The 24,562-nt window shown below is 39.4% G+C and overlaps 1 protein-coding gene across 4 annotated transcripts in view; it reads left to right on the top strand.

The window, feature by feature from the left end:
• The window catches only part of ntrk1 (neurotrophic tyrosine kinase, receptor, type 1), a 70,526-nt gene that overhangs the window by 9,831 nt on the left and 36,133 nt on the right, over positions 1-24,562 (top strand). For 2 of the 4 annotated variants that reach the window (XM_074683038.1, XM_074683039.1), the window contains 6 exons: positions 4,028-4,763; positions 12,439-12,513; positions 15,071-15,142; positions 19,982-20,050; positions 22,810-22,964; positions 23,538-23,683. In XM_074683038.1, coding sequence (XP_074539139.1) covers positions 4,567-4,763; positions 12,439-12,513; positions 15,071-15,142; positions 19,982-20,050; positions 22,810-22,964; positions 23,538-23,683 — 714 coding nt within the window. In that variant the 5' untranslated portion in view covers positions 4,028-4,566. The remainder of the gene's footprint in view (positions 1-4,027; positions 4,764-12,438; positions 12,514-15,070; positions 15,143-19,981; positions 20,051-22,809; positions 22,965-23,537; positions 23,684-24,562) is intronic. The other 2 variants (XM_074683040.1, XM_074683041.1) reach the window with 1 other exon arrangement.

Raw genomic sequence — 24,562 nt, 5'->3', positions numbered from 1 at the left:
CAAAAAACAGACAAAACATACTTTTCTTGATCGCGTTCCATCCTTTGATCCTCTCCATGATCTCCGTCGTCTATACTCAGGATCGCACCGTTCTTCCTCTCTGAACTACTGGGACACTGTTCTTTTCTGACTTGCAGCTTCTAACTATGTCTCTGTCATCTCACATCTTCTCCTCATATCCATGCTGAGCTCTCATCCAAAGAACACACCGCTCTCACCCACAGTAGTTTATGAGCAGGATTTTGATTGACAAGCTCCGCAAGACCCCGCCTACCCTGCTGAAAACACAATTTACTTCTATAGACGTACTAAATGGTTGCGACTGAATTGAAAAAAAAATGTGGAACTACAAACCTTCTCTTCTTCGTGTTTTCATTTGATTATTCATGCACTACAATTTAGTAATGTCCTAGAATTCAAATTCTTTATTTGGGATTTAATGCAATTAATTAGATTAATTAATTACAAATCCTATAATTAATTAGATTAATTTTTATTTCTATCTTTTATTTAAAACAAGTATTCCAATTTAAAATTACTACGTTAAAGATAAACCCTCAGAAAACAGTCCAAACTTAGCACAGTATATTTTGGATATGGCTAAAAACAGGATCACAGAGCCACAATGATGTCAGGATGGTTAGCAGAGCTAGCACCCTCAACCCCATATCATCCATGAAACAGCCTACAAACAACTTAACCCCATACTACAAACACAATATTAAAAAACAACACCATGTGAGTGGATTCCACCTGACATCTGTGCTTGTTTACATTCATGTAGTATTGTAGTATTAGGATCCATTCACATTAGCAACAGCCCAAGCTAGTAGTGGATGGCTGGGCTATAGCTTAGTCATGGCATACGACAGGGTGATATTATAGCATCAGTAACTCTAGTTAACTAAGAGTTAGAGCTAGTAACTCTAGTTAACTGAATGAAGCCCCCTTGTGGAGCTGTGGTATCAAATTCCCACCCCTTCAACAGACAAAAATGCACTTTAACCTACTTATAAATCCACTTACATTAACCAGTTGAGGAGGAAAAAATATTTTGATGGTTTGAAGCAGACTCAAAGCAGGAGACCTGCTGATTTCTTTAGAAAGCATATTGAGGTTTGATCTTTATAAATGAAGAATGATTGAGTAACACACACACACAGAGTTTAACATTCATCAGAAAGTCTGCTCACCTTGTGTAACATTTAAAAGACTACGTGACACAAAAATCCTTATTTCTTTATAACTCCCGGTCACATCCTTACGAAAACTCATCTCAGGAAACAATAACTTGCTGAGTTATTATTGGTGCCTTCCTTTTTTTGACAGTTTACTTCTCATTTTCCTCGTCATAAACGTTCAGTTGCACTTCCTGTGAACTTTCCTATGAGCTCTTTTGTTCCCCTTTATAGTTATTCCAACACAACGTAAGGTCAGGAGGTGATTATTCTTTCATTTAAAAAAACTCACTATGTACAGCTTTTAAATTTCTAGTTCTACCATTTTCTGTCTTACTTTGGCAGAGTCTTGGATCAGTATCAGAGACGTGCAGGTGAGTCAGGCATCTTCACCTTCAACTCAAATATATCCTCTTTGTACTCCTTACATTCACTAAAAATGCTTTGATTAATGTCCTGATGGCTGCCTTTCTGATGAACAGACAGATTATAACCGCTCAAAGTGTCTCCATCAGCTCAGAAAGCAGGAGACAGAACATGACAAAAAAATCAAACAAGTCATAAAAAGACAGAAAAGCAGAGAAGCCACACCTGAGTGGGGTTGGGAATCAAAAACCAGTTCCTCTTAAGAATCGATAAGAAATTTTTTAATCCATCGACATTGTTAGTCTTTCTGTTTTAAGATTCACCAAAAACGATATAAACAAAACAGCGCTAGCTTCATGCTCAAATACATGTGAAATTGCATTGATATGTTAGCAGCTAGCTTACATTGGTAAATATTTGGTTTTTCAACAGAATTTCAACTTTCATCACTGAGAATTCCATTTGTCAGAATACCAACAGGCACATGAAATAAAAGTTACATGCAGGCCCATGGCTGACTTCTTAACTATGGCAAGGTTCCAAACAACTCAAAGCATTGCCATAACCACTTCAAGACACTAGATGGCCTGCTTTTGTCAATGACATGTGCTGCGTTCCATTTGTAGTTGCCAAGTCGGAAAAACTTAACAGCATTATTTATATATAAGCATAGAATAATACTATATATACAGCTGATTTATTGTGAAAATTCTAAAATAAATAGACTATAACAGAAGCTTAGTTACTGTCTACCCCCGAACTTGGAATTTTCTACTGGGAACTTGGAGGTGGTGTTGGTGCTTCGACTTACAAGTCGGAAATTCTGACCTCGGGTGGCGTTTCAGCTGGGTTCCCACTCAGAAATTCCGACTTCCGAGTACAAATAAAACGCAGCAATAAAACAAAACAGTTTGATTTTTACTTATTCCGATTTATTTACGCCCATAGATATCCAGTTCCAGTGACCAATCTTTTATTTATTTACCTACAAAATCAATAAAATGTTGCTGACATAGAAAACCTGAAAAGCGACTTTTTGTACGGAGATAATTCACAGGGAGAACTGATGAGCAGAATAATTAAGGGCATTGGTATCAATAAAATCCCATATCCATCCCTACACCTGAGCAGAAGCACGTCACATACTGAGGGGCCGTTTACATGACAACGGTTTTAGGGTGAAACACAAACGTTTTGTTGCGTTTCAGCCTCGCGTTTCCACAGAAACAGCGTTTCAGCCTACCTAAAACACAAACTTTTGAAAACGGCCTCCAGAGTGGGATTTTTCTGAAAAGCTCCCAAAACTGTTGCCGTGTTAACAGTAAGCCGGCGTTTTCAGTGAAAACGCTGATGTCACACTCTGCCTCATGCGCACACATACAACAGTCCAACAGTACAGTTGTTACATTGTCGTGAACTACCGTGTTGTGCTTGTGCTGCTAGATCTGCTGAATCTGCTGACTGTCTTTAACAAAATGAGCATCTGTTGTTCCACTCTTTAACTTAGTATTCCCCAATACACCAGATGATCAGCTCAACTCTACTTCAGTGGAGATCTTCCAAAAGCAGCTTCTGGACAAGACAGTTATAGCACCACCTACAGGCCTGGCATGCTTGCTACAGCGTTTTCAGTCCATCAGCGTTTCCTTGTAAACGCAGATTTTTTTTTCACTGCGTTTTAGCATTTTCAGATGAAACATTGTTGTGTAAACAGGGCCTAAGGGACTGGGAATCAAACTAAAACTAGGCCTTTACCCTATGTACATGCTCTACCAACTAAAGGCCAATTTCTTCTCCCTTTACGTACAAAATTGTATCCGTCTGTTTCAAACGATGTTACCGTCACTGCTCACATACTTCCATATGTCCTTTACGTTGGCGCTGCTGTTAACCAATACATCCACCAGGGGGAGCAGCCCAGAGTCAAAAGTTTATGACAACGAAACTCAAAAACAAGCATGGTGACTGTGGAGGAGGTATTGCTAATGTACTGCTTGCGTAAAAAACAAAAACAGAGGCAGCAGGTCGGTGAAGCAGTTAAAAACATCACGGAAGTTCTGTCATTGTTACTTCTTCTTCATGTCTCACTAAAGCTTTGTACCGGGTAGTAACAGCAACACTGGCCTCACAGTTTCCCATGGTATTGCTTGGTCCATATCCGTAAGCTTCATGAAAACGTCTTAAAATACGGACGAAATGAATGCAGCGCATGGGACTTTAGCTGAACCAGCATCCCAAAATTTCCAGTTCAGAGTTTTTCTAATATAATTCTCACTTATTGGTATGTCCAGTCAGCTCATTTTAGCAACACTGCACCTGGAGTTAGCAGAAGTCAACAGTTTATTGGGCTCAAAGCTCTGAATATTTCCCAGTGAACTCAAAGAAAGTGAGTGTTCTACTTTCATTTCCTCATTTTGAACCCCCTGTAAAGTTCACACTGTTTGACCATATGTGTCTCCAAATCTTGCAACACTTTCCCACAGTAATGAGATTCATCTCCGACCTCCCAAGTTCCAACATTCAGGAACCGTCCAACGATCAATTCATGTTTCTACTCTGGTGCATGAACCAGAGCGTTCCTGCACACGTCCAGCCACCGGTGTGTCCTGACTTCTTGAGCCCAAGCTGTTGGCAGCACAGAGAGCAAATGAGATCTCTATCACCATCTCCTCCTTCTCATCATCATCAACACACACCCTTCACCCCCACCCCTCCCTCTTCCACCCTCTGAGGTGTCTGGTGACTCTAGCTCCTGTTATCCAGCCCCTCCCTTCAGGGTGGAGGAGAGAGATAGGCTGCAGCCCACTACCACCATGTCCCCAGAGGCCTCTTGCCTGCCTGCCTGCCTGCCTGCCTGCCTGCTCCTCCTGCTGCTCAGTACAGCTGTGCCTCAGCACCAGACCCTGACACCAGCTGGGATCTCAACCCTGCCAGAGGATCCAGGAGAAGAGCCTCTCTTCATTAGGTGAACTACACTGACACTCAACTCCAGCTTCAGCTGCCAGAAACACCCTCTTCAAGCATGGCAGTGGCACCTCGGGCCCCGGGGCTGATGCTGCCCCTGGTGCTCGCCCTGCTCAGCCTGGCACCGGCGCCCACTCTGGGAGGCTGCCCGTCGGCTTGTCGGTGCTCTTTCGCCATGCTGCAGTGTCTGGAGCCTGACGGGATCTTCAGCATCCCGGCGCTGGCCCCGCAAGAGAGCGAGAACATGACGGAGATGTGAGTATGAAGAGACACCTGCTCTGCATGAGCTCCTTACAAAGATGGAGGGAACACAAACAATGATGCTTCATTGAGCTGGATTTTCAATTGTTGCACTCTTTGTTGATGTTGAATCACTTTGGATTTGGATTGTCTCAATGGCAGAGTTTAGATCCTGACCGGGACCATTTGTTTCTAGAAACAAGTTTGATCTTTGAGTTTTTTGATAAGTTGCTGTAGTCTGGATCTTAAAGTACAGAAATGATAGAAATGATATTGTACAGATCGCTGTGATTGGAGGATACAGAAGTAGAGATATTGGTTTTACACATTCAAAGTTGACCAAATCATTCAAAGATGCACAAGTTGAACAACAGGTGCTTTGCTTTGTGTTTTTTGGTGACATTGTTCAAGTTGTATCCCAGGCAGACCTTTACTTTTTGACGTCGCTTCTTACAAATTGGTTGTTTTGTCTCTCATTGCTGGTCAGGATAATGATTATTCTGTCAAATAACTGCTGCAACGTTCATGTCCTGAAAGCTTGGTGTGTATTTGATAAGTTTTTAGCCTGATTCCGTACTCACATAGGGTTTGTCTGTAGGATTAGAGAGCTACAGATACTGCTTCTTGGAAAGTAAATCAGCTGTTATTGGACACTCATCGTTTGGGCAGGAATTTGGTCTTTAGGAAATCAATGATGGAGAGCTGCTTAAAAAATACTGGAGGAGAATAAGTGGAAGTGGTTGTTGCTCAAAGTGCGACTTCATTTATTTTCCCAAACATAATGCTTCAGCTAATATTTTCTGTCTGATGGAGCTGATAAAATGGTTCGTATATTTTATTTAATAATTTATTTATTGCATTTTTTGTATTTCTTTATTTTATTTTATTTATTTATTGTTCTTTTTTTTATTAGTTTAATTCATTCATGTCTTACTTATTTATCTATCTTTTTCTTTATTTATTTATTGTACTTTTTGTATTTATTTAATTTATTTATTTATTGTTCTTTTTGTACTTATTTTATCTATTTATATTTCAAATATAGATTTATCCATCTTTTTATTCATTTATTTATGTATTGGTCTAATTTTATATATTTTATTTTATTATATTTCCTTATTGTTTTTGTATTTTTTTAAATTTACTTATATTTTAAATATTTTTCATCTTTTTATTCATTTATTTATTGATTGTACATTTTTTTCATTTATTTATAGTTTTTTTATATTTATTTAATTTATTTATATTATAAATATTTTTTATCCATATTTTCATTTATTTTATTTTTTTTATTGTACTAATTTTTTATTGATAATTTATTTATTTATTTATATATTTATTTATATTTTTATTCTTTTTTTTTTGGGGGGGGGGGGTGTATCACAAAAAGACTAATGTAAAACATATGAACAAGAAGCCAATTGAGGTAGATTTTTAATAATGAAGATCTGTTTCAAACTCTGCTTCTCACTGGCTGGAGCACTTCTTAATCAAGGAGCAAACAAGCCTTATGCTGTAAAAACTTTGCAGATTCTTTGCTGTTGTAACAATGCAAACTGTTGCCTGTGTACTCCTCTTCAATCTTATCTAACATGAGGAGGCTTTTATGGCTTTTACTGCAGCCAGGCAGCAGGGGGAGCTCTAAATCTTTTGGCTTCACAGTCAGCCGCTCCACTGTCCTAAACTGATGAACAAAACCAACACTACAAAGTTTATTTTCTTGATCTTATTTTAAATGGGATTGTTTTTTGACTTGACATGGGAGAATAAAGACACAGAATGCTTTGCTGGTTGTTGTTGGTATAAAGGTCTTCGAGCACCTGTGCTATGCTCTTCGTCGTCTTGGGAACTCACGTGTCTGAGACACAGGTGGCTTGGGGAAATAATTTGTTTTTTTGAAGTCTCGAATGTTAATTATGTTTCTGATGATCGCTGACCTGCATGTACCTCTGAGGTTGTTCTGACCAAATTCATATCCCCTCCCTGTGGTTCAAGTGGTCCTCCAGAGATGAAACGGAAACGGCTGCTGGTATATTGTCTCTGCTGTGGTTCGCAGGCTCCTTCATGTACAGCCGTTCTTGTCAAATTTAGGATTATAACACCTTTATGGACAGGCAAACCCTGAGGGAAGCGTTGGAACAAAAACCCGTCTAACTCTTTGCTGAGATGAAGTCCGACTTCTCTCTCAGCTGCGGCGCGTCGGCAGCAGATGACTGTTATTTAAGGCTGGCTTTTTGAAACTTTGCATGGAAAAAGAAGTAGAAACTGACCACCTGTGATTTAAAGAGGGCTGCTGTATTATTATGCAACCCACCATCAGTTCTAACATGGAAAAGTTAATGTCACTCTCCGCACCACCATGCTGTTCTCTCTTTGTTGCTGGCCCCGAATCGGAGCAATTAGCACTTGTTAAAAGGGAGCTACATTTGTTCAAATGCTATTTCAGTGGTGCAAGTCAATTTACCGCTGCTTTCCTGCTTTTATTCACCTATACCCCCGCTTTCTCCTCCACCCCTTCCTTCCTTCCTCTGTCTCTCACCTCCGAGGTATTTCCTTGTACCTGCAGCTCGACACGTTTCGTAGAGCTCAGAGTGAAGCTCGACATTGTCTCTGAACTGTTCAATCGATAAGTGAGCTGGCCTCTCTCTGCCTCTGTGTACCTCGCTGCTCGACATGCCAGCAAACAACAACACTCTGCCGTATTGGCCATGCGAGGAAATACAGCCGTGAAACAAACAAGGGGCCATTAACCGTGGAACAGGGCCCGAAATTCATCATACGCCGAGTTATAAATTCAATTTTGTGAATTGCCAGTCAATGCCCCCACCCAGGGAACAATACATGATATACAGCCCACTTGGTTCAATCCAATAAGTGAGGGCGATGGGTGATCCTGGGCCCACCTGCCTTGTAATCACATTATTGCTGTGCGGGTCAATCAGACATGAATAAAAAGGTTTGTGTGCTGCAGCTGACAAACAGAGAAGTGGATGGTTGAAACAATGCCACATGCTGAAAGAGGCTGTCATCAAACGGGAAATACTGCAGGTAATTTTTGACCCAGAGACACCAGAATTAAGAGTCACAGAAATAAATCTATGTTCAAACCAACCTCACCCTATAGAGGATCAATCTATCCATCTGTTACGATGAACTCTGCGGCTGTCACTCTCTTTTCTGAACAGAAAACCTAAATCACTGCAAAATTCTCTGTGACTAGAAATAGCAGTCTATCAGGTGCCTCAGTTGATGGATTTTTCCAAAGAAAAGGACCCACACAGAAACCATTAAAAAGCTGTACTCCTAATGTAGCTGCTTACATGACCCAGAGAAAACTCTATCTGCTGTCTTTTTTGTGTATGCTTTAAAAGCACATATTCACCACATTACAGAAATGTCACTATCCCCTGTATTGGAGTTCAATGTGACATTTTCATGCGTGCTCCTCTTCTCATATGTAATCTATGTTAGTCATGGAAACGCCCATCAAACTCATTTCACTCTGGAGAAACATGTACTGTGTACATGGTCCACTCCTCGCTATAAAACTACCATGAGATGGAGTTTTCATGAACTTTTTTGACGTCAACTTCTGGAAACTTTTCTTTGAATACACTAAAAATCTGTAAAAAGGCTTTTCTACAAAAGTCAACTGGTAAATTAGTTGGTTGTGTGACTAAGATCGGTTCGTTGGTCGGCTGGTTAATTGATTGGTGAATCAATAGGTGGGTGAGTCCATAAGCAACATTTGGGTAAAATGATGACTAAGTAAATGATCAGGTTGGTTGGTTGGTTGATCAGCTGGCAAATTGGTGGTTTTATTGATTAATATGTGAATGAGTAAACAGTTGTTTGAGTGACAAGGTTGGCCATTACGTGATAGGTGGTTAATTGCTGAGGGAGCAGATAAGCAACATATTTGCTAGTTAATTTGTTGGCTAGTAGGTTGCTTGATTGACTATAGACTGTAAAAAAAAAATGGACATCATCTTGCTCAGCTCGAAGTGCGGTTGCCACAAGAACTGCTCCCCCTGGTGGCTGGCTGCAGTATAGGTCAAAAAATCCATCTCCCCAGTCATTTCAGATGGGCTATGGTCAAACTTTGAAAAATGAATACACCTGGTAGAAATGTTTCTCACGTCCAAGATAAAATTTGGCTGCCTTGTATTCAAATCTTTTTTTTTTCTGAAGATTTTTCTTTTTTTTTTAGTTATATGAGGTTAAAAATTAGGTTTCACGTCATGTTTAACGATGATTGACAGCTGCTGTACTTGTGTATTTTTTCGGGGGGATTGTAAAATATGTCGGGAGGTAGAGTCAAGAAGTGATTAGACTCTTAAAAAATATATATATATATTATTTTTATCACCTGGCTTCACTCAGATTCTCCCAGAATCCCTCACAGTCTCTACTGCACAGACTCTGGCTGCACAACTGCTGCCAATGGTTGTGCCTGTGATATGGGAATTTTGGCTTCAAAACCGTCCAATGGAAAATGGCGACACCACTTTGTCTACTCTATATACAGTCTATGGAGTGGACTAATTGGCTGGCTCATTGATTAGTGAGTAAATGATCTGGTGGGTTAGTTGGTTGGTAAATGAGTCAGCAACAAGTTAGCCAGTGAGTGACTGAATGAGTGAGGGTCTGTTGGTTGATTTGTTGATTAACTGGTGAGTGAGTCAATTTGTTTGTTAATGTGTGAATGAGCTGGATGCTTGATCGACTAACTTGATTGGTAAGTGATTGGTGGTTAATTGATGAGGGAGTTGATAAGCGACAAGTTAGATTGTTTATTGGTGAGTGAGTGACTGATTCATTTGTGGACGAGTGAGTAGGTTTGTTGGTTGATATTGGACAAGTGAGTTAGTTTGATGAATGTTTGATTGGTTTTTAGATAAATAGCAAGGGGTAGATTGGTTGGCTAGTTTGTGACTACATTAGCATCAAGTTGGTTTGTTGGATACTCTGTAAGCGGGTTGGTTGATTGATTAACCCCTTGATGCCTGTTGTTGCAAATTTGCGACATACCCTGTCAGGTCTTGATGCAGCTGAAATGACCTTTATATCTTATATTACCTATTGATTCATATTCTACACAAACCAAAGATTGTATCAGATCCACTATGTTACCATATATTGGTCAGGGGATAAACTTATCATGTCTATATATAAAATATAAATTAGATATAACGATGGTGTGTACTATACTCAAATGTATACTATACTTACTTCTACTATACTTTAACAACTGTTAATTAATTTAGGCAGTAAGGGGTTTAACAGCAAATGAGCATGTGCAACATGTTGGTTAATGACTGAGTGAGTAAGTGTTGGGTTGGTTGATGAATTGATAAGTGAGTGAAAAGGATTGGCTCCAAATTTGATCTGTGAGTTAGTGAGAAAGAAAGGAGTTCATTGGTTTGTTAGTGAGTGGGTTGTTTGGGTTGATATTACATTATTTGATTAATGAGTTGATGGCAAAGCAAGAGGTAGATCGGTTTGTTGGAGAAAGTGAGAAGGCTAACAACAAGTTGGTTTGTTTAATGGTGAGTGAATGGGTTTGTTGGTTATTTAACAGGTGAATGAATGAGTGAGTACCTGCAACACTTCAGTCAATGAGTGACCCAGTGAGTTGTTGGTTTGTTGATCAATCCATGAGCGACTGAGTTAGTTGGCTGGATGATTTATCAATTCATGAATGAGTGAGTAAGTGATTGAACGGGAGAGAAAAGGGTTGTTTGATTAGTGGGTTGATAAGTTGTTAGTTGGTTGACTAAAATTCATTGAGTGAGAAAACAAGCAACAAGTTGCTTTATTGATCAGTAGAATTGGTGAGTGAGTGACAACTTGTTTGGTTGCTTGGAAAGTATCAGTTGATTTCTTGATAAGTTGTTGAGCAAACAAGCAACTAGAAGGCAAATAAGTGAGTGGTTGGTTTAATATTTTTTTTATAATTCAGTGAACAAGGTGGTTGATTAGTAAGTGAGAAATTGGTTAGTTGGTTGATTAATTAGTTGCAGTGAGTGAATTAGTGAGTAGGCTTTTAAAAATGGTCTTAAACCCCATTTTTATTCCTTCGCTTTTAACCTTTGCGAAACTTAGTTTCTTTGCCAGGTCTCATTCCTTTTTTTATTTTCTTTTATTCCCTTTTATTTGTTATTTTCTTTTAGTTTTTTCCCCTATGTTTTCTTGTATGTGTCTGTTTCCCTTATCTGTTTTTATCCTTTAGATTTAATCTACCTGTACAGTACTTTGTTTACAGCTGTGTTGGTTTTTAAAAGTGCTTTATAAATAAAGTTAGTATGGTATTGTGAGCGTCAACTTGGTTTTTTGGTTAGTGAGTCAGTTGCTTGGTCGACTGATTAATAGGTGAATTGGTGAGTGATTGCTCAAGCAGCTAGTTGGAAGTGCCTGATTAAGTGGTCAGGTTAATTATCTGATGACTGAGTTATTGAGTGAATGACAGAGCAATAGTTGAATCATGAACTTGAATTTTCTATATATTCTGTTTTCTTTAACTTTCAGTGATGTTGATCCGATTAAAAATACGGACCTCAGGTCAGACTCAATAACTCATTAATGCTTTAGCAGAATGTTTGCTAGGTGTATTAACATAGTTCATACATACGTATTCTCCCGTCTTCCATTGTGACCATTTCAAGTGCACTCCTGAAAATAATGTTATTCTTTGGTTGTAATCATCAGGTTTATTTTTTTCAGAATGGGGGTCTCTCCTGGAAAAATGATTTTATTTGAGACGACCCAAGACCTCTGCATTCAGAACATCCTTCATTATTTGTATTGTGACAAAGAAGTGTCCTCCTGAGCTAAATGGACAACAACGAACAGAGGTGAAGCAGGGCATAGAAAAGCTTGGGCGGTTTGCTCTTGCAGGATCCTTGGTAGATCCGATCCAGCCATCTATTCAAACATCTCATGAAAAGAGCTCGCTGTCCTTGTATTGAGTGCTGAATTGATCCGCAGCTCACTAATAATTCTGAGGTAAGCTGCGACTGGAAAATACTTTCCCATCAGCCTTGGCTACCAGGCATCTGTAAAGGTCTAATTTTTTTTTTTTCCACATGAGCAGTAGATTAAGCTCTTATACGAGCTCTGCGGTTTGTGGGCCCAGAGACCTTCTCGGCTTGTCTTGTTATTTGCTGTTAGTTTGTTTAGGAGGATGTCACAGAGGTCAGACACATCGCAGGAGGGATGAATTTGTATTTACTGCGCCTTTCTTTTGAAATCCAAATCTGCAATTTAGCCTAAATTGCGTGCACATTTCAACAGTTTGCATCTGCCTTCAAAGTTTTAATCTGATATTTCCTGCTTTATGTTTTGCTGTATCTACATTTTGCTGTTAAAGACATGTTTATTAGTTATACAACTGAAAAAGGAACACAGTGGGCATTTCGTGTAATTCCTGTTTTCAGTTCAGCTTGAAACATGATAAACAAATACATTATTCCACTCCTCTTCTTTATTTATTTTGTTTGTCCCTGGTCAAGGTACTCATGTACTAGTTTTGGTCATTTCCTTGTGTTTTGTATCTTTCCCATTTATTCCCTTTTACTTTCATTCAGCATGAGTTTGTTTGATTCATCACAACAAAAGGCTGAGGGTCACAGCGAGATATGTTTACCTTCAACATTTCTCTCTGTCTTTCTCCTATCTTTTTTTCAACCAGCTACATAGAAAACCAAGCAGGCCTGGAGAACATAACGGAAATTGATCTGGAACACTATAGAGAGCTGAAGAATCTGTGAGTAACGTTGGTTTCTTACAACCCTGGCCATATGCAGTAAACGTAAAGCCATTCATGTTTAGCGCAAGCTTTCATTTGTAAACTTTCTCATTCCATGTGCTATTGTTTGCCGTGCATGAAGAAAAAAATTCAATTCAAACGCATCAAGTTTGTTCATAAACTTCAAGGCTAACATGAGCTGCAGTATTTTGAGTTGTTGCTAGCTCTTTCTGAGGTTGAAACAATGTCATCTCCTTTCTATGTGAAGCCCTCTGTAAAACTACATGCTGTAAAAATAACTATATGACCAAGTTAATATGTTATTAGATTATTCCTTTATTACAACATACCTCAATAAATATGGTTATTAGAAAAAAAATGTCTATGTTACATGTTGACCAAAAGTCGTTTGAAGAAAGTTTAGTAGTAGGAAAAAAGCTCTGTCTTTTTTCTTGAAGAAAAGTTTTGCTTGGATTTATTCTGTAGTAATGGTAATACTGGAGCTGAACTGTCAAAAAAAAGGAAAGAAAAGGACTTCAGAGCAGAGGAAGGCTAAAAGGAGAGTGATGGATTATGGGCACAAGTAAATCAAAAGATCCATAAGTAAAAAAAAATCAGAAGGCCTGTTAGTCAAAAAAAAAAAAAGAGGTTCAGTTAGTCAGAAAACCAGAAGGCCTGTTGGTCAAAAGATCTATCAATAAGCCACTTAGTCTTAACGCGTATTAGTCAGAAAACCAGAAGGCCTTTCAGTCAGAAATCAGAAGGCCTGTTAGTTAAAAGGTCCATTAGTCAAAAGGCCCATAAGTCGGAAAAAGCAGAAGGCCCACTTGTTAGAAAAACAGAGTGCCTATTAGTCAGAAAAATAGAAGGCCTGTAAGTGAGAAAATCAGAAGGCCTGTTAATCAGAAGGTCTATTAGTCAGAAGGCCCTTTAGTTGGAAAAACAGAAGGCCCACTTGTCAAAAAAACAGAAAGCCTGTTAGTCAGAAAATCAGAAGGCCTGTTAGTCTTTAAATCAATAGGTCAATCAGTCAGAAGGTCCATTTGTAAGAAGGCCTGTTAGATAATCAAAAGGCCCCTTGGTCGAAAGGCCTGTTAGTCAGAAGATCAATCAATAGGCCCATTAGTCTGAAGGTGTATAAGTCAGAAAATCAGACAGTTTGTTAGTCAGATCCGAAGGTTTGTTAGTCAGAAGGTCCATTATATAGAAGACCCATTGGTTAAAAAGTCAGAAGGCTTGCTTACCAAAAATCCAGAAGTCCTGTTAATGAGAAAATCAGATGGCCTGTTAGCCAGAAAATTAGAAGGCCTGTTTGTCTTTAAATTAAAAGGTCAATCAGTCAGAAGGTCCATTTGTAAGAAGGCCTGTTAGTCAGATAGTCAAAACACCCGTTGGTCAGAAGGCCTGTTAGTTAGAAGATCAATCAATAGACCCATTAGTCTGAAGGTGTATTAGTCAGAAAATCAGAAGGTTTGTTAGTCAGAAGGTCCATTATATAGAAGACCCATTGGTTAAAAAGTCAGAAGGCTTGCTTACCAAAAATCCAGAAGTCCTGTTAATGAGAAAATCAGATGGCCTGTTAGCCAGAAAATTAGAAGGCCTGTTTGTCTTTAAATTAAAAGGTCAATCAGTCAGAAGGTCCATTTGTAAGAAGGCCTGTTAGTCAGAAGATCAATCAATAGACCCATTAGTCTGAAGGTGTATTAGTCAGAAAATCAGAAGGTTTGTTAGTCAGAAATCAGAAGGTTTGTTAGTCAGAAGGTCCATCACTCACAAGACCCTTGGTTAAAAAATCAGAAGGCCTGCTTGCCAGAAATCCAGAAGGCCTGTTAGTCAGATAATCAGAAGGCCCGTTAGTCTCAAAATCAAAAGGCCAATCAGTCAGAAGGCTCATTTGTGAGGAGGTCTGTTGGTCAGGAAATCAGAAGGCCCGAAAATCAGAGGGTCCATTAGTCAGACAATCAGTAGGCACATTAGTCAAAAGGCCTATTAGTCAGAAAATCTGAATGTCCATAAGTCAGATGGCCCATAAGTCAAATAAATCAGAGGGCTCATTAGTCTGAAAGTCCGAAGGCCTGTTAGGGTTTTTTAATTGTTTTTACAAATGGGCGTTCTGATTTTTTTCCTAACTGACAGGCCTACATTTTCTATGACTAATGGGCCCTCTCTTGTTCTAACAGGCTTTTTGACAATAAGGTGAGTTCAGTTCAAAGCATAGTGCTATGACTGAAGCAGGCTTTGGTAAGGGTAGTGTCTTTGCACAAGTGGGTGATGGTGCTTGTGGGAAACTGAGTCTTTATCCTGGAAAACTCAACAGATTTCTGCCACAGGTGTCACTGTAATCAACAACAAACAGATAGTCCTCCCAGTGCCTTTAAGTGCTTTTATTAATTCTCTTCAACAAACATCCAAACACTGTAAGTCGGAGCATTTGGAGGTGCATTCATCACAGCAATTCAAGACAGAGTATTTGAAAAGATAATTTGCAGGTTTATTACTGATGTATTCCTGAGTTTCAGTTTACCGTCTGTCTTTCCGTGTTCTGATATGTTTTTGCTCTTTCTCCCCTCTCCAGCACGGTAACATCATGTAAGCTGAGGCTCATCTCCGCCAATGCCTTCAAACACAACCTCAAGCTGCAGTATGTGTAAGTGTCCTTGTCGGTACAAAAGGATTGTCTTGCCTGGTGTCATGTTTTGACCTGTGTGTGGGTCAGCCTATTTGTCCATGTCACTCAGAGCTCAGATGGTCATTTAGTTAGTGAAGAGCGTGTCACAGGGAGGCATCATTTCTAGAAAATCAGTGTGACTCAGTCCCTGTTGGAGGAGTGTATTACTCACTCACAGATCTGGTTAGTGTGTGAGCTAATGTAAACCATGAATCACATTCATTAAATTAAATCTTTCTTGAGGATAAAAGGTAAACAGGGTAGAGGTGCTTCATAGAGTAAAATATCAAGTTGTTAAAGATTTTGTCTCCTCGATTATGATCACTTCCTTGTTGACTATTATCCAGAAAACCAATCATTCCAGTGGATAAATTCCAATCTGTTTCCTTATTATGAGTGCATTTTTTCTTTATTTTTTTTTAAGCCCTGCAATCTGGGCTCAGCAGTCAGTAATAATAACACCGTGAGACTGATTAAAGAGAAAGCTCCTCTCATTATTATCTTCACCATCTTACCCTCCTTGTTTCCCTGACCATGTGCAACATGTCCCGTGTTGTTTATCTAAAAGGCTGGCCTGTTTGGAGGATCAGAGACTGGGGGGTTAGCAGGAGTGATAGTAGGCGGGATGAGCTCGAGAAACTGGAGAAGACATCCACCAGTCACCTTTTACTCGCTTACTTTGGCGGATTATCGACAACTGATGCATAATAAATACACTCCACTAAGGGTCCATTATCACTTAATCAATATTTCACTGTGGAGACACAGAGAGGGGGGTGGGTGGAGTGAGGGGGTCTGTGAGTGACAGATGTGTTTCTGAGATTCAAAGCGACAGAAAATAACAAAACCAAACAGAAGAAATCATTTTCTCGTCTCTTCATTAGCCTTTTTCTTTATCCCCCATCCTCCCTGAGCCCAGCTGTCTCCTGAAATTACATTCACTTTTCAAAGATGGCTCAAAGAAAACGAGACGTGGTTCCCGACTCCTCTCCCCCCCTGTGGATTCAGGCAGGAATCGAGCCGGTAATGGATAAGCCCCAATGGCTAACCCATCTGACATGAACTTTTGGGAGCAAGGAAAACAAATAATTGAACCCTTGGCCCTGCCAGAGTGAATATGTATTGGCTTCCATGTGTGTGCTCCCCAGTGTGGCTTTCTGTCATCTTCTGAGGGGGGTTTTTGTTTACAGTCTGGTTTCTTGGCTGTCTGAGGATCATTTGAGAGCCCCTGTGATGATATTTTAGTGGCCTTTGAGGACCGACAGGGATACGCAGCATTCATCTGTCACAGGTTTTGACAGGCAGTTGAATGATTACATTGTTTATGATTTTTGTGTTAACATCTATTTTCAACATTTTGATTGTAAAGCAAATATGAGAGGCCACTAGTCCAGCTGTGCAGTAGAGGATGACATTTTTTCGGGATTCTCACGGGATGCGAGTCAACTTTATTATTAATCACGTGATTTGGATGCACAGGATAAAAAGTTAACGGGAGCAGATGGGAGTGGAAACCAATCAGGAAGATAAAAAATATGACATGCATCGCCATTTTGTAGTTCATTTCCAACAGGCCTACAGTGCAACACAAGTGAAAAGAACTACACTTCCCAGAAGCCAACAGTAATCTAAAAATATTGCCTAAAAACTAAAAGAAGGGGGGAAAAATGAGAGTAGGATTGGACTGGAGTGAAAATCCGTTTCCATGGAACTCTCTTCCACGCAGGCATTCTTGAAGCTAAATCATGTTAAAATGTGAAAACTACAAATCATACCAACAAGTACTTAAGCCAAGTTTCAGCAGACTGTGGAATTATTGCAAATAATGGATCCCTTCTTTATCCACATTGAAGAAGTGCAACAGAAGATTCAGCCTGGAGCAATATTTGGTTATTAGAGGGGCGAGTGTGAAAGTGATCTTAAATGTCTTCCTTATATATATATGCGCTAAATATAGACAGCTACTAAACTACGGTTCAAACTCACAGTGTTTACTTGTTGTCATGTTAGCCTACAGCTACGTCGTAGCCCCAGGCTGCCGATAGCGCTACGTATAGCCGGCTGCTACAACCTTTGCTTAGGCTGTTTTCGAATTCGCCTACTACATACTGCTTATGAAAGTAGTATGTAGTAGGCACTGCCTACTACATACTACTTTCATCAGCAGTATGTAGTATGACTGTTCAGTTGGGTTAATTTTTGTAGTATGCTACGCTGGTCTTCAGTTCGAAGAAAACGGAAGTTGGCTACGGCTGACTTTTTTTCCCCAGAAAACTTTATTGAAAATGTACAAAATAAACAAACAACGTGTAACTTATCTGCAAATATATTGCCAGAGAGAGTATTTTTTATTAACTTTCAGTGGTGGAGATGATGAGGATTTAAAGATAAAAAAGAAATGGCTCTTACATTTATATTCCTCTGCTACTCCGGTTGTTGTTGCTCTGCTCTCTGCCATTTTCACTTCTGATATGGGACCAGGCGCGTTGCATTGTGGGTAACAGTAGGCGAAGCAGACTGGTCCGATGCATACTGTGGATTTTTCCCAATTCAGTACATCATCCAGGTGTTTTTCTCATACTACAACTCTGACATTTGTTTGCATACTGCATACTGCATACTACATTTTGGTCAAATCAGTACGCACTGCTAATATAGTATGCGAATTTGATAACGGCCTTAGTGTCACGTTTCAAACCGTAGCGCTACGTAACTGCACTGATAAATACCTTACCTCGGCGCGTTGTATCCAGTAAAGTTGTGTTGAACAAAGAAAATTTCTTTCAATCTGATCTCCATTTAATTCTAAAACAAACACATGCCTCAGTAAAAGTAATTTACAACAGTGTGAGGAGACTCTGGGCCACAAGGTGGCAAGGCAGTCCAATTAAAACAGATCCCCCTCATAGCATCTTTTAGGGTGTAACAGAATTATCATTATCACAGTATCATGAGAACAAAGAGTAGAGGTTCCTGTGAGCTGTTATTGATGAGGCATGATGTCCCAGAGAAATTGTACAAAACAAGCCAGTGGCATATGGAGAGAGAAAAGTTATGGCAGTAGACCTCCAGTCCACTAGATCGCAATAAGACAACAACAACAACAAAGATTACATTAAAGAGGGTGACCAATAGGTTGGCTTCAACATGGAAGACACTGCATGAATCCTGTTGGTCGTATTTTATTGAATTGCAAATGATTGGAATGATTTGATACGTAAAAGGAGAGGAGAGCTTGAGACAAAGCTGTTTCAAAACAACTGAAAAGGTGTTGTGTTTTTCTTCTTCGTTGGATTTATTAGCGGGGTACACTGTGTCGCGCTGCAATGGCGTCACACTGTTATTTAACTGGTGCAGCTATCGGCATCCGCCTTACGTGCCACCTCCCATGAGGGGACAAGGTTGGCTGTGGAAACGCAAACAGGACCAGGCTTAACCGAGCCCAACTGTACCAAACCGTTCTAATCTAAACTGGGCTGCTTGGTGGAAACGGGGCTATACACGCAAAGGAGAGGGATCGAGGCAGACACAGACACTGACACACATGAATAAAGGCCTGTAGAAGACGATTAAGCAGGATTATTCCTGTGAAAGTTGACACTTTGAAGAGTTTGCAGCATGGCAACAGTGGAGGAGGCTTCTGTAGAGCTGACCAGCTGGGGTGTTGGTGGGATATCTTAATGAGAAAGTGCCAAAATTGCACAAAGTGAAATTTTTGGGGTCTGGGAAAAAAAACCCCACCAGCCTGTCATTAGTTACGAGAAAGATGACACTGCAAAAAAATGAATCTGAATGAATCTTGTCACAAGTTTTTTTTTTTTTTTTTTAAAGCAAAAATTGTCTTATTATACTTGATATGAGCCACATTCAACTGATCAGTCCAGAAAACTGTCTTGTTTAAAGTTATTTAAAGACAAAAATGAGGTCGGATTTTCTTGCAGCAAGTAAAAAATAATCTGCCAGTGGAACAAGAAAAATTTACAGTTTTGTTTTAACTTGTTACAAGAAATTCAGACCTCATTTTTGTCTTTAGATAAGACGTTTTTCTGGACTAGTCCGGGAAATGTGGCTCAATTTAAGTCAAAAAAGACATTTTCTACTGAAAATAAGACAAAAACACTTGAAAAGATTTCAGGTTTTTGCAGCGTATGAAAGTCTGTGGCGCTCTTCCTCTGAGGACTATAACTTCTGACATTTCATTGCTATAGTTGACATATTTTTGACTATGAATTTTCTGACATTACAAGCATGACTTAAAAATCTTACTCCAGCAGTAAAAAGTCTAAAATTAGTCAAAGTTTAAAAACTTTTCCTCCTAACTCCCGTCCCGAGGAGTCTTCCTCTCTTTCTCTGGCTGTTTGTGACTCTGGACTAATCACCTAATGTACCAAACACACAGCAAACACGCAGAGAGGTGTGCTGGAGGGGTTTGTGAGTGTTGCTCCTGGCTGGTGAGAAATACTTGCCAAGGTAATTGATCAGAGCCCATTTGGGTGCATTAACGTTTTCCACTGAGAGTCATTCAAAGCAGGTGAGTCTTGCTCCGAAAGTGAGCAATCAAACCACAGCGTGACTCAACAGCACAACAGGACCAGATTACACAATGACAAGAACAACTTTATTTCATTTAAGCTGCTGACTGTCGTATATATTTAAGGTAAATCTCATTTTGATTTAGATGTTTTGATTTAGATGAGATGTTTTTCTGATTTTTTGTGAAGCCAGTGAAGTAGATTTACTCTCTGACATCCTGCGTGTCTGACGTACAGAAAATCAAATGTTGGTAATATCCTTTGTCTCCTCTTCTTGTTTTTCAAGGAACCTGGCATCAAACTCCCTGGAACACATCTCCTGGAGGGTGTTTCATTTTCTGCCGCTGCTCAACCTGTGAGTGACTTCACGTTTATAATGAAAACTCTCTCAATCACTCACAAGTTTCCAGAATCCTCAGGAGGTCAAGTTGATTTAAAAAGGGGAAATAATATGACTGATTGGACCCCACAGCGACAGAAACTTCACAAGACGCAGCTCAAAACACCTGTGGTCAGGTGACTCATTTGGTAGCTGTGCTAAAGTTTGTTCATTTAGGGAACTCAGTTTTGGAAGAATCTTGCATTTTGCCTTCTGTGAGGGAACCTGTTGCTTATTATCTAAGGGCTTTAAACTTAAAGCTTCTGTGAGAATTTTATGCTTTGTGTTGATTTTGGCGCCCCCTGTGACCAAAGCAGTGTGTGTTACCTCTTGGCTTATCTTGTTTTGTAAACTTGTGTAGATGTAGAGAGGCCCAGCTATACACCAGACAACTTTTAGACTATAACTGGTTTCAAAATCATGGAAGACACCTCTCTCTCACACACACAGGCCTTGTACACACATAGCTTTTTATTTTCAAAAACCAATATCCCCCTCTAATTCAGTTTTAAAAATTGTTTCACCCACACCGAGCAAACTCACTGAAAAGTTTGGCTTGAAGCATACCAAACCCATTTTTGGCAGTGTTTTTTAGATGTGAAACCTGTGCCAGCCAATCGGAATGAACCTCCGTCATTCAGCCGTGACATCTGAGAACCAAAAACACAAAACCATGAAACCAGAGTTCACTAACAAACCAAAAATCTTCACATTGTTTTGAGTCTTCAGAAAACATTGTTTTCAGTGATTTAAAACTGTGGTTCCATGTGGATGACAGGCTTAGTATATGCAGTTTCCCAGTAGGGATGGGTACCAAATTAGGTACTTTTATTGGTGCCAACCCAATTCTGTCAAAAGTACGGGGTACCGATACACATAAAATTAAAATACATATATTTTATTATTAAACAAACAAAAAAAAATTACCACATAAAAACATAAAAAGTAGCGAAAATTGGTTCCGTTGAGTACCGATACCGATTGCCAGGTACCGGGCATTGGTACTGTATTGTTTCAAATTGTGAAAGGCACACATCCCCAGTTCCCAGATACCCAGGTTTAGACATGGCCACAGACACACCACTTTATTTTAAGTTAAAAGTTACCAAAGTTATTTTTTATGCTCTTGTGCCTTTATTTATCATTTAGAGAGGACAGGACAAAGGTGGGATGAGAAAACACCCTGGCCTGCTCTGCCATGCCAGCACACTTTTGATTGATTCCTTACGTGACAATACTATTTTGACAATCCAATACTACAGTATTCTAGAGACCACTACAACCGACATTTAATGTTTCAACAACACTTCCATGTAGGGATAGGTACAAAATTAGGTACATTTAGGTGGTATTCAGACCTGGACTGTTTGGTCCACTTTAAACGGACCAGGGTTCGTTTCCCACGCTGGTGCAGACTTTTCATGCAGGTGTGAATAGACACAAACAAGCCCTGGTGCGGACCAAACAACAGGACCGAGACCCACTTTTTGAGGTGGTCTCCGTCCTCTTCCAAACAAACTCTGGTGCAGTTCGTGGTTCTCCGGTGCAAGTCTGAATACAAACCAAGGTCCAAACCATCCAAACTAACTACAGGATACGTGCGCCTTTTGGGCCTATAAAGCCACCGTAACCTATTCATTTAAAATCAAAAGGCACCATGTTTAGGTACCTAAATGCATCCTTGTGACTGTGAGGGAGAAGAAGAGTAGGTGGCTTTACACAAGAACATTAATCATTCAACAAATTAATATTTATTTCCACATTGACACAAAAAGCACCAAAAATTGGTGCCGCTCAGTGCCCATACTGATTGCCGAGTACCAGATATCTGTACCCTATCATTTCAAATGTGAAAGGTACCCATCCCTACTTCCATGGACATGAGATCTCACAGAAGCCTATGTGATGAAAAATGACTTCAGAAGCTAAACAAAGACAGACGGCGACTGTCAGTCCTGGCGTTTGTTCTGCTATGTAGCAAATTAAATAAATAACATAATCTGGGTAAATAATTCCACAAACTGCTCATCTTTTTCACTTCTCCTAACATTGGTTTAGCAACACTTGCAGGTATTTAACAGGAATCATAGATATTAAACAAGTTTAGTATTTATGATTAAATAGAGATATCAAATAGAGATGTTAAAACCACACACTTGACGATTATTTCAACAAACAATCATTTCCAACAGGTCACAAACCCAGGATCATCAAGTGGGGCAGAGTGGCCTCGAAATTGACTGTGCCACCATCTTTAGGCTGCAGTATACAGAGTTAAACTGATGATTGATTATGACCAAATTAAACGAATTTAATAAAGTTATGAGTTCATCTGCTGGAACAAAATGTGAATTTGTTCGTTTTTACTTTTAGGTTTGTCTTTTTATCTGCATACAGATAACTATTCAAGTGTATTGCCTGCCTATTCTGATAGAAAACCTCTCACAGCTCTGTTTCCTTTTTAGACAAAAAAATATTTTCACTGTGAAGAGAAAGCTGTGTGACATTTTTTTGTGAGCAAACATCACTGTTGTAAAGCGCAAGATCAGCAAAGTAATAAGTTACTGCTGTGTCCACAGGAGGCGCCAAAATCCATGCAAACCAAAAGTCCCTTATAGGAGCTTTAACTATAAAAGCATGAGTAACTTCTCTATGGAAATAGTTTTAAAAGTTATTCAAATCCTTTATACTGGCTGATAGTAAGTCTAAACAGCTGATTTCTTCTGTCTCTTCAGGGTTTTAAGGGACAATCCTCTGATTTGCTCCTGTGACCTTCACTGGCTGCAGCAGTGGCAGCGCAGTAACCGAGCTGACCTCGACTCGCAGACGTTGTCGTGTTTCTCCAACGATCTGGAAGTTCCTCTCAGCTCCATGGTCATACACAACTGCCGTGAGTTCTTCATGTTGAACCGTATTTTAGTAACAAATACTTCAAATGCCTCTCTGTTACTAGATTTGTTTTGTGTTTTGATTGTAGTGAAATTTTCTGTCTTCAGTTTGTGAAATAATGAATTTTCTTGAACCATTTAAAACTTGTTTTGAATTTATACAGCAAAAAAGGAAGAAATGATAAGTGAATTTTTTAGTAAAAGAGAAAAGGTTTGAGAAAAATCAGATCATCGTTTTGAGGAAAAGCTCATTAAATGTCTGTTTCTGTACAATGTGGGTGAGGAAAAGCCTTTATTTCCAGTCAGCTTGAGAATAAAGAATAAAAACAGTCATATTCCAGCCGTCATCAGGCAGGTGCAGTGAAATGCAGGGAGCAGCATTGTTGCTTTAATCACACACAGTAGGAACATCCTGTTGCCAGGAAACATATGAGCCAGATTTTGGCCCTGTTTCTCAGAAACCACTAAAAAAAGAAACACAAAAATCTGCTCTACAGGTTACAGGTAGTTTTTCATCACACAAGCGACCCGTGCTCTCTGCTGTGCGCTCACGTTGTCTCCTCCGCTGCTCTCAGGTCTGCCTGAAGTGACCATCGTCTCCAAATCCAAACACACCATTCAGGAAGGAGGAAACCTGACGTTTGAGTGTGTGGTGACGGGAAGTCCGACTCCAAATGTGCGATGGAGGACTGAGGAGGTGCAGTCGTCCTTCCTTACACAGGTAGAGAAGCAGCTCAAGAATATGAGACATAACATTCAGGGAAGAAAGGGAAATCAGGAATTTCATGTCCTGAATATTTTTAGATTGATCTATTTTATCATTATTTAGTCACAGAGGAAACTATTACATTTAAAGAAAACAACACTGGGCAAATAAACACTCAGAAGAATATGAATTATCACCAGATCCACTGAACAAAAAATCTTTAAACCTCCTGAGGATTTTTTCTCATGACAAAACAGACTGTTATTGATTTTGACATCGCTTTATGATCTAAAAAAGCAAACTAGACCGTCAGTAACAGCATTTCTTATTCCTGTAACATTAGCTTTAAGGAGAAAGACAGGGCAGGTGTCAGGAAAGACTAGCAACACTTTCCTGAAAATGTCTTACTTTAGACTGAGAAATGAGTGTTACAGAAAGTAGGATAGTTTTTTTTAATAATTCTGGCAAGACAAATTGGCAGAAGTTCAGCTTTCATTTCAGGACATCATCAAGTCTCCAGAAAGTCTCTGTCACGTGTCAGACTTTGAATCAAACTGCCTGGAAACTTAAAGGCCTCAAGCTAGTTGGTTTCGGTTAAGGTATGAATTAAAAAGACAGGACACACACTACAAAAAACTGACGTCTTATTAGGTGTTTTTGTCTTATTTTCAGTAGAAAATGTCTTTTTAGACTCAATATGAGCCACAGTCTTGTGACCAGTTCAGAAAAATATCTTGTTTCAAACAATTCAGGTCTCATTTTTGCCTTTAAATAACTTGAAACAAGACATTTGTCTTGACTGATAAGTTGAATGAGGCTCATATCGAGTATAACAAGACAGTTTTATTCAAAATGCGACAAAAACACTGGATAAGATTTTCAATATTTTTGCAG

The sequence above is a fragment of the Halichoeres trimaculatus genome, unplaced genomic scaffold, assembly GCF_033239565.1.
Source record: "Halichoeres trimaculatus isolate MK-OKI-2021-1 unplaced genomic scaffold, fHalTri1.1 fHalTri1_scaffold_12, whole genome shotgun sequence".
NCBI lineage: Eukaryota > Metazoa > Chordata > Actinopteri > Labriformes > Labridae > Halichoeres > Halichoeres trimaculatus.
This window is presented reverse-complemented; position numbering and strand designations above follow the sequence as displayed.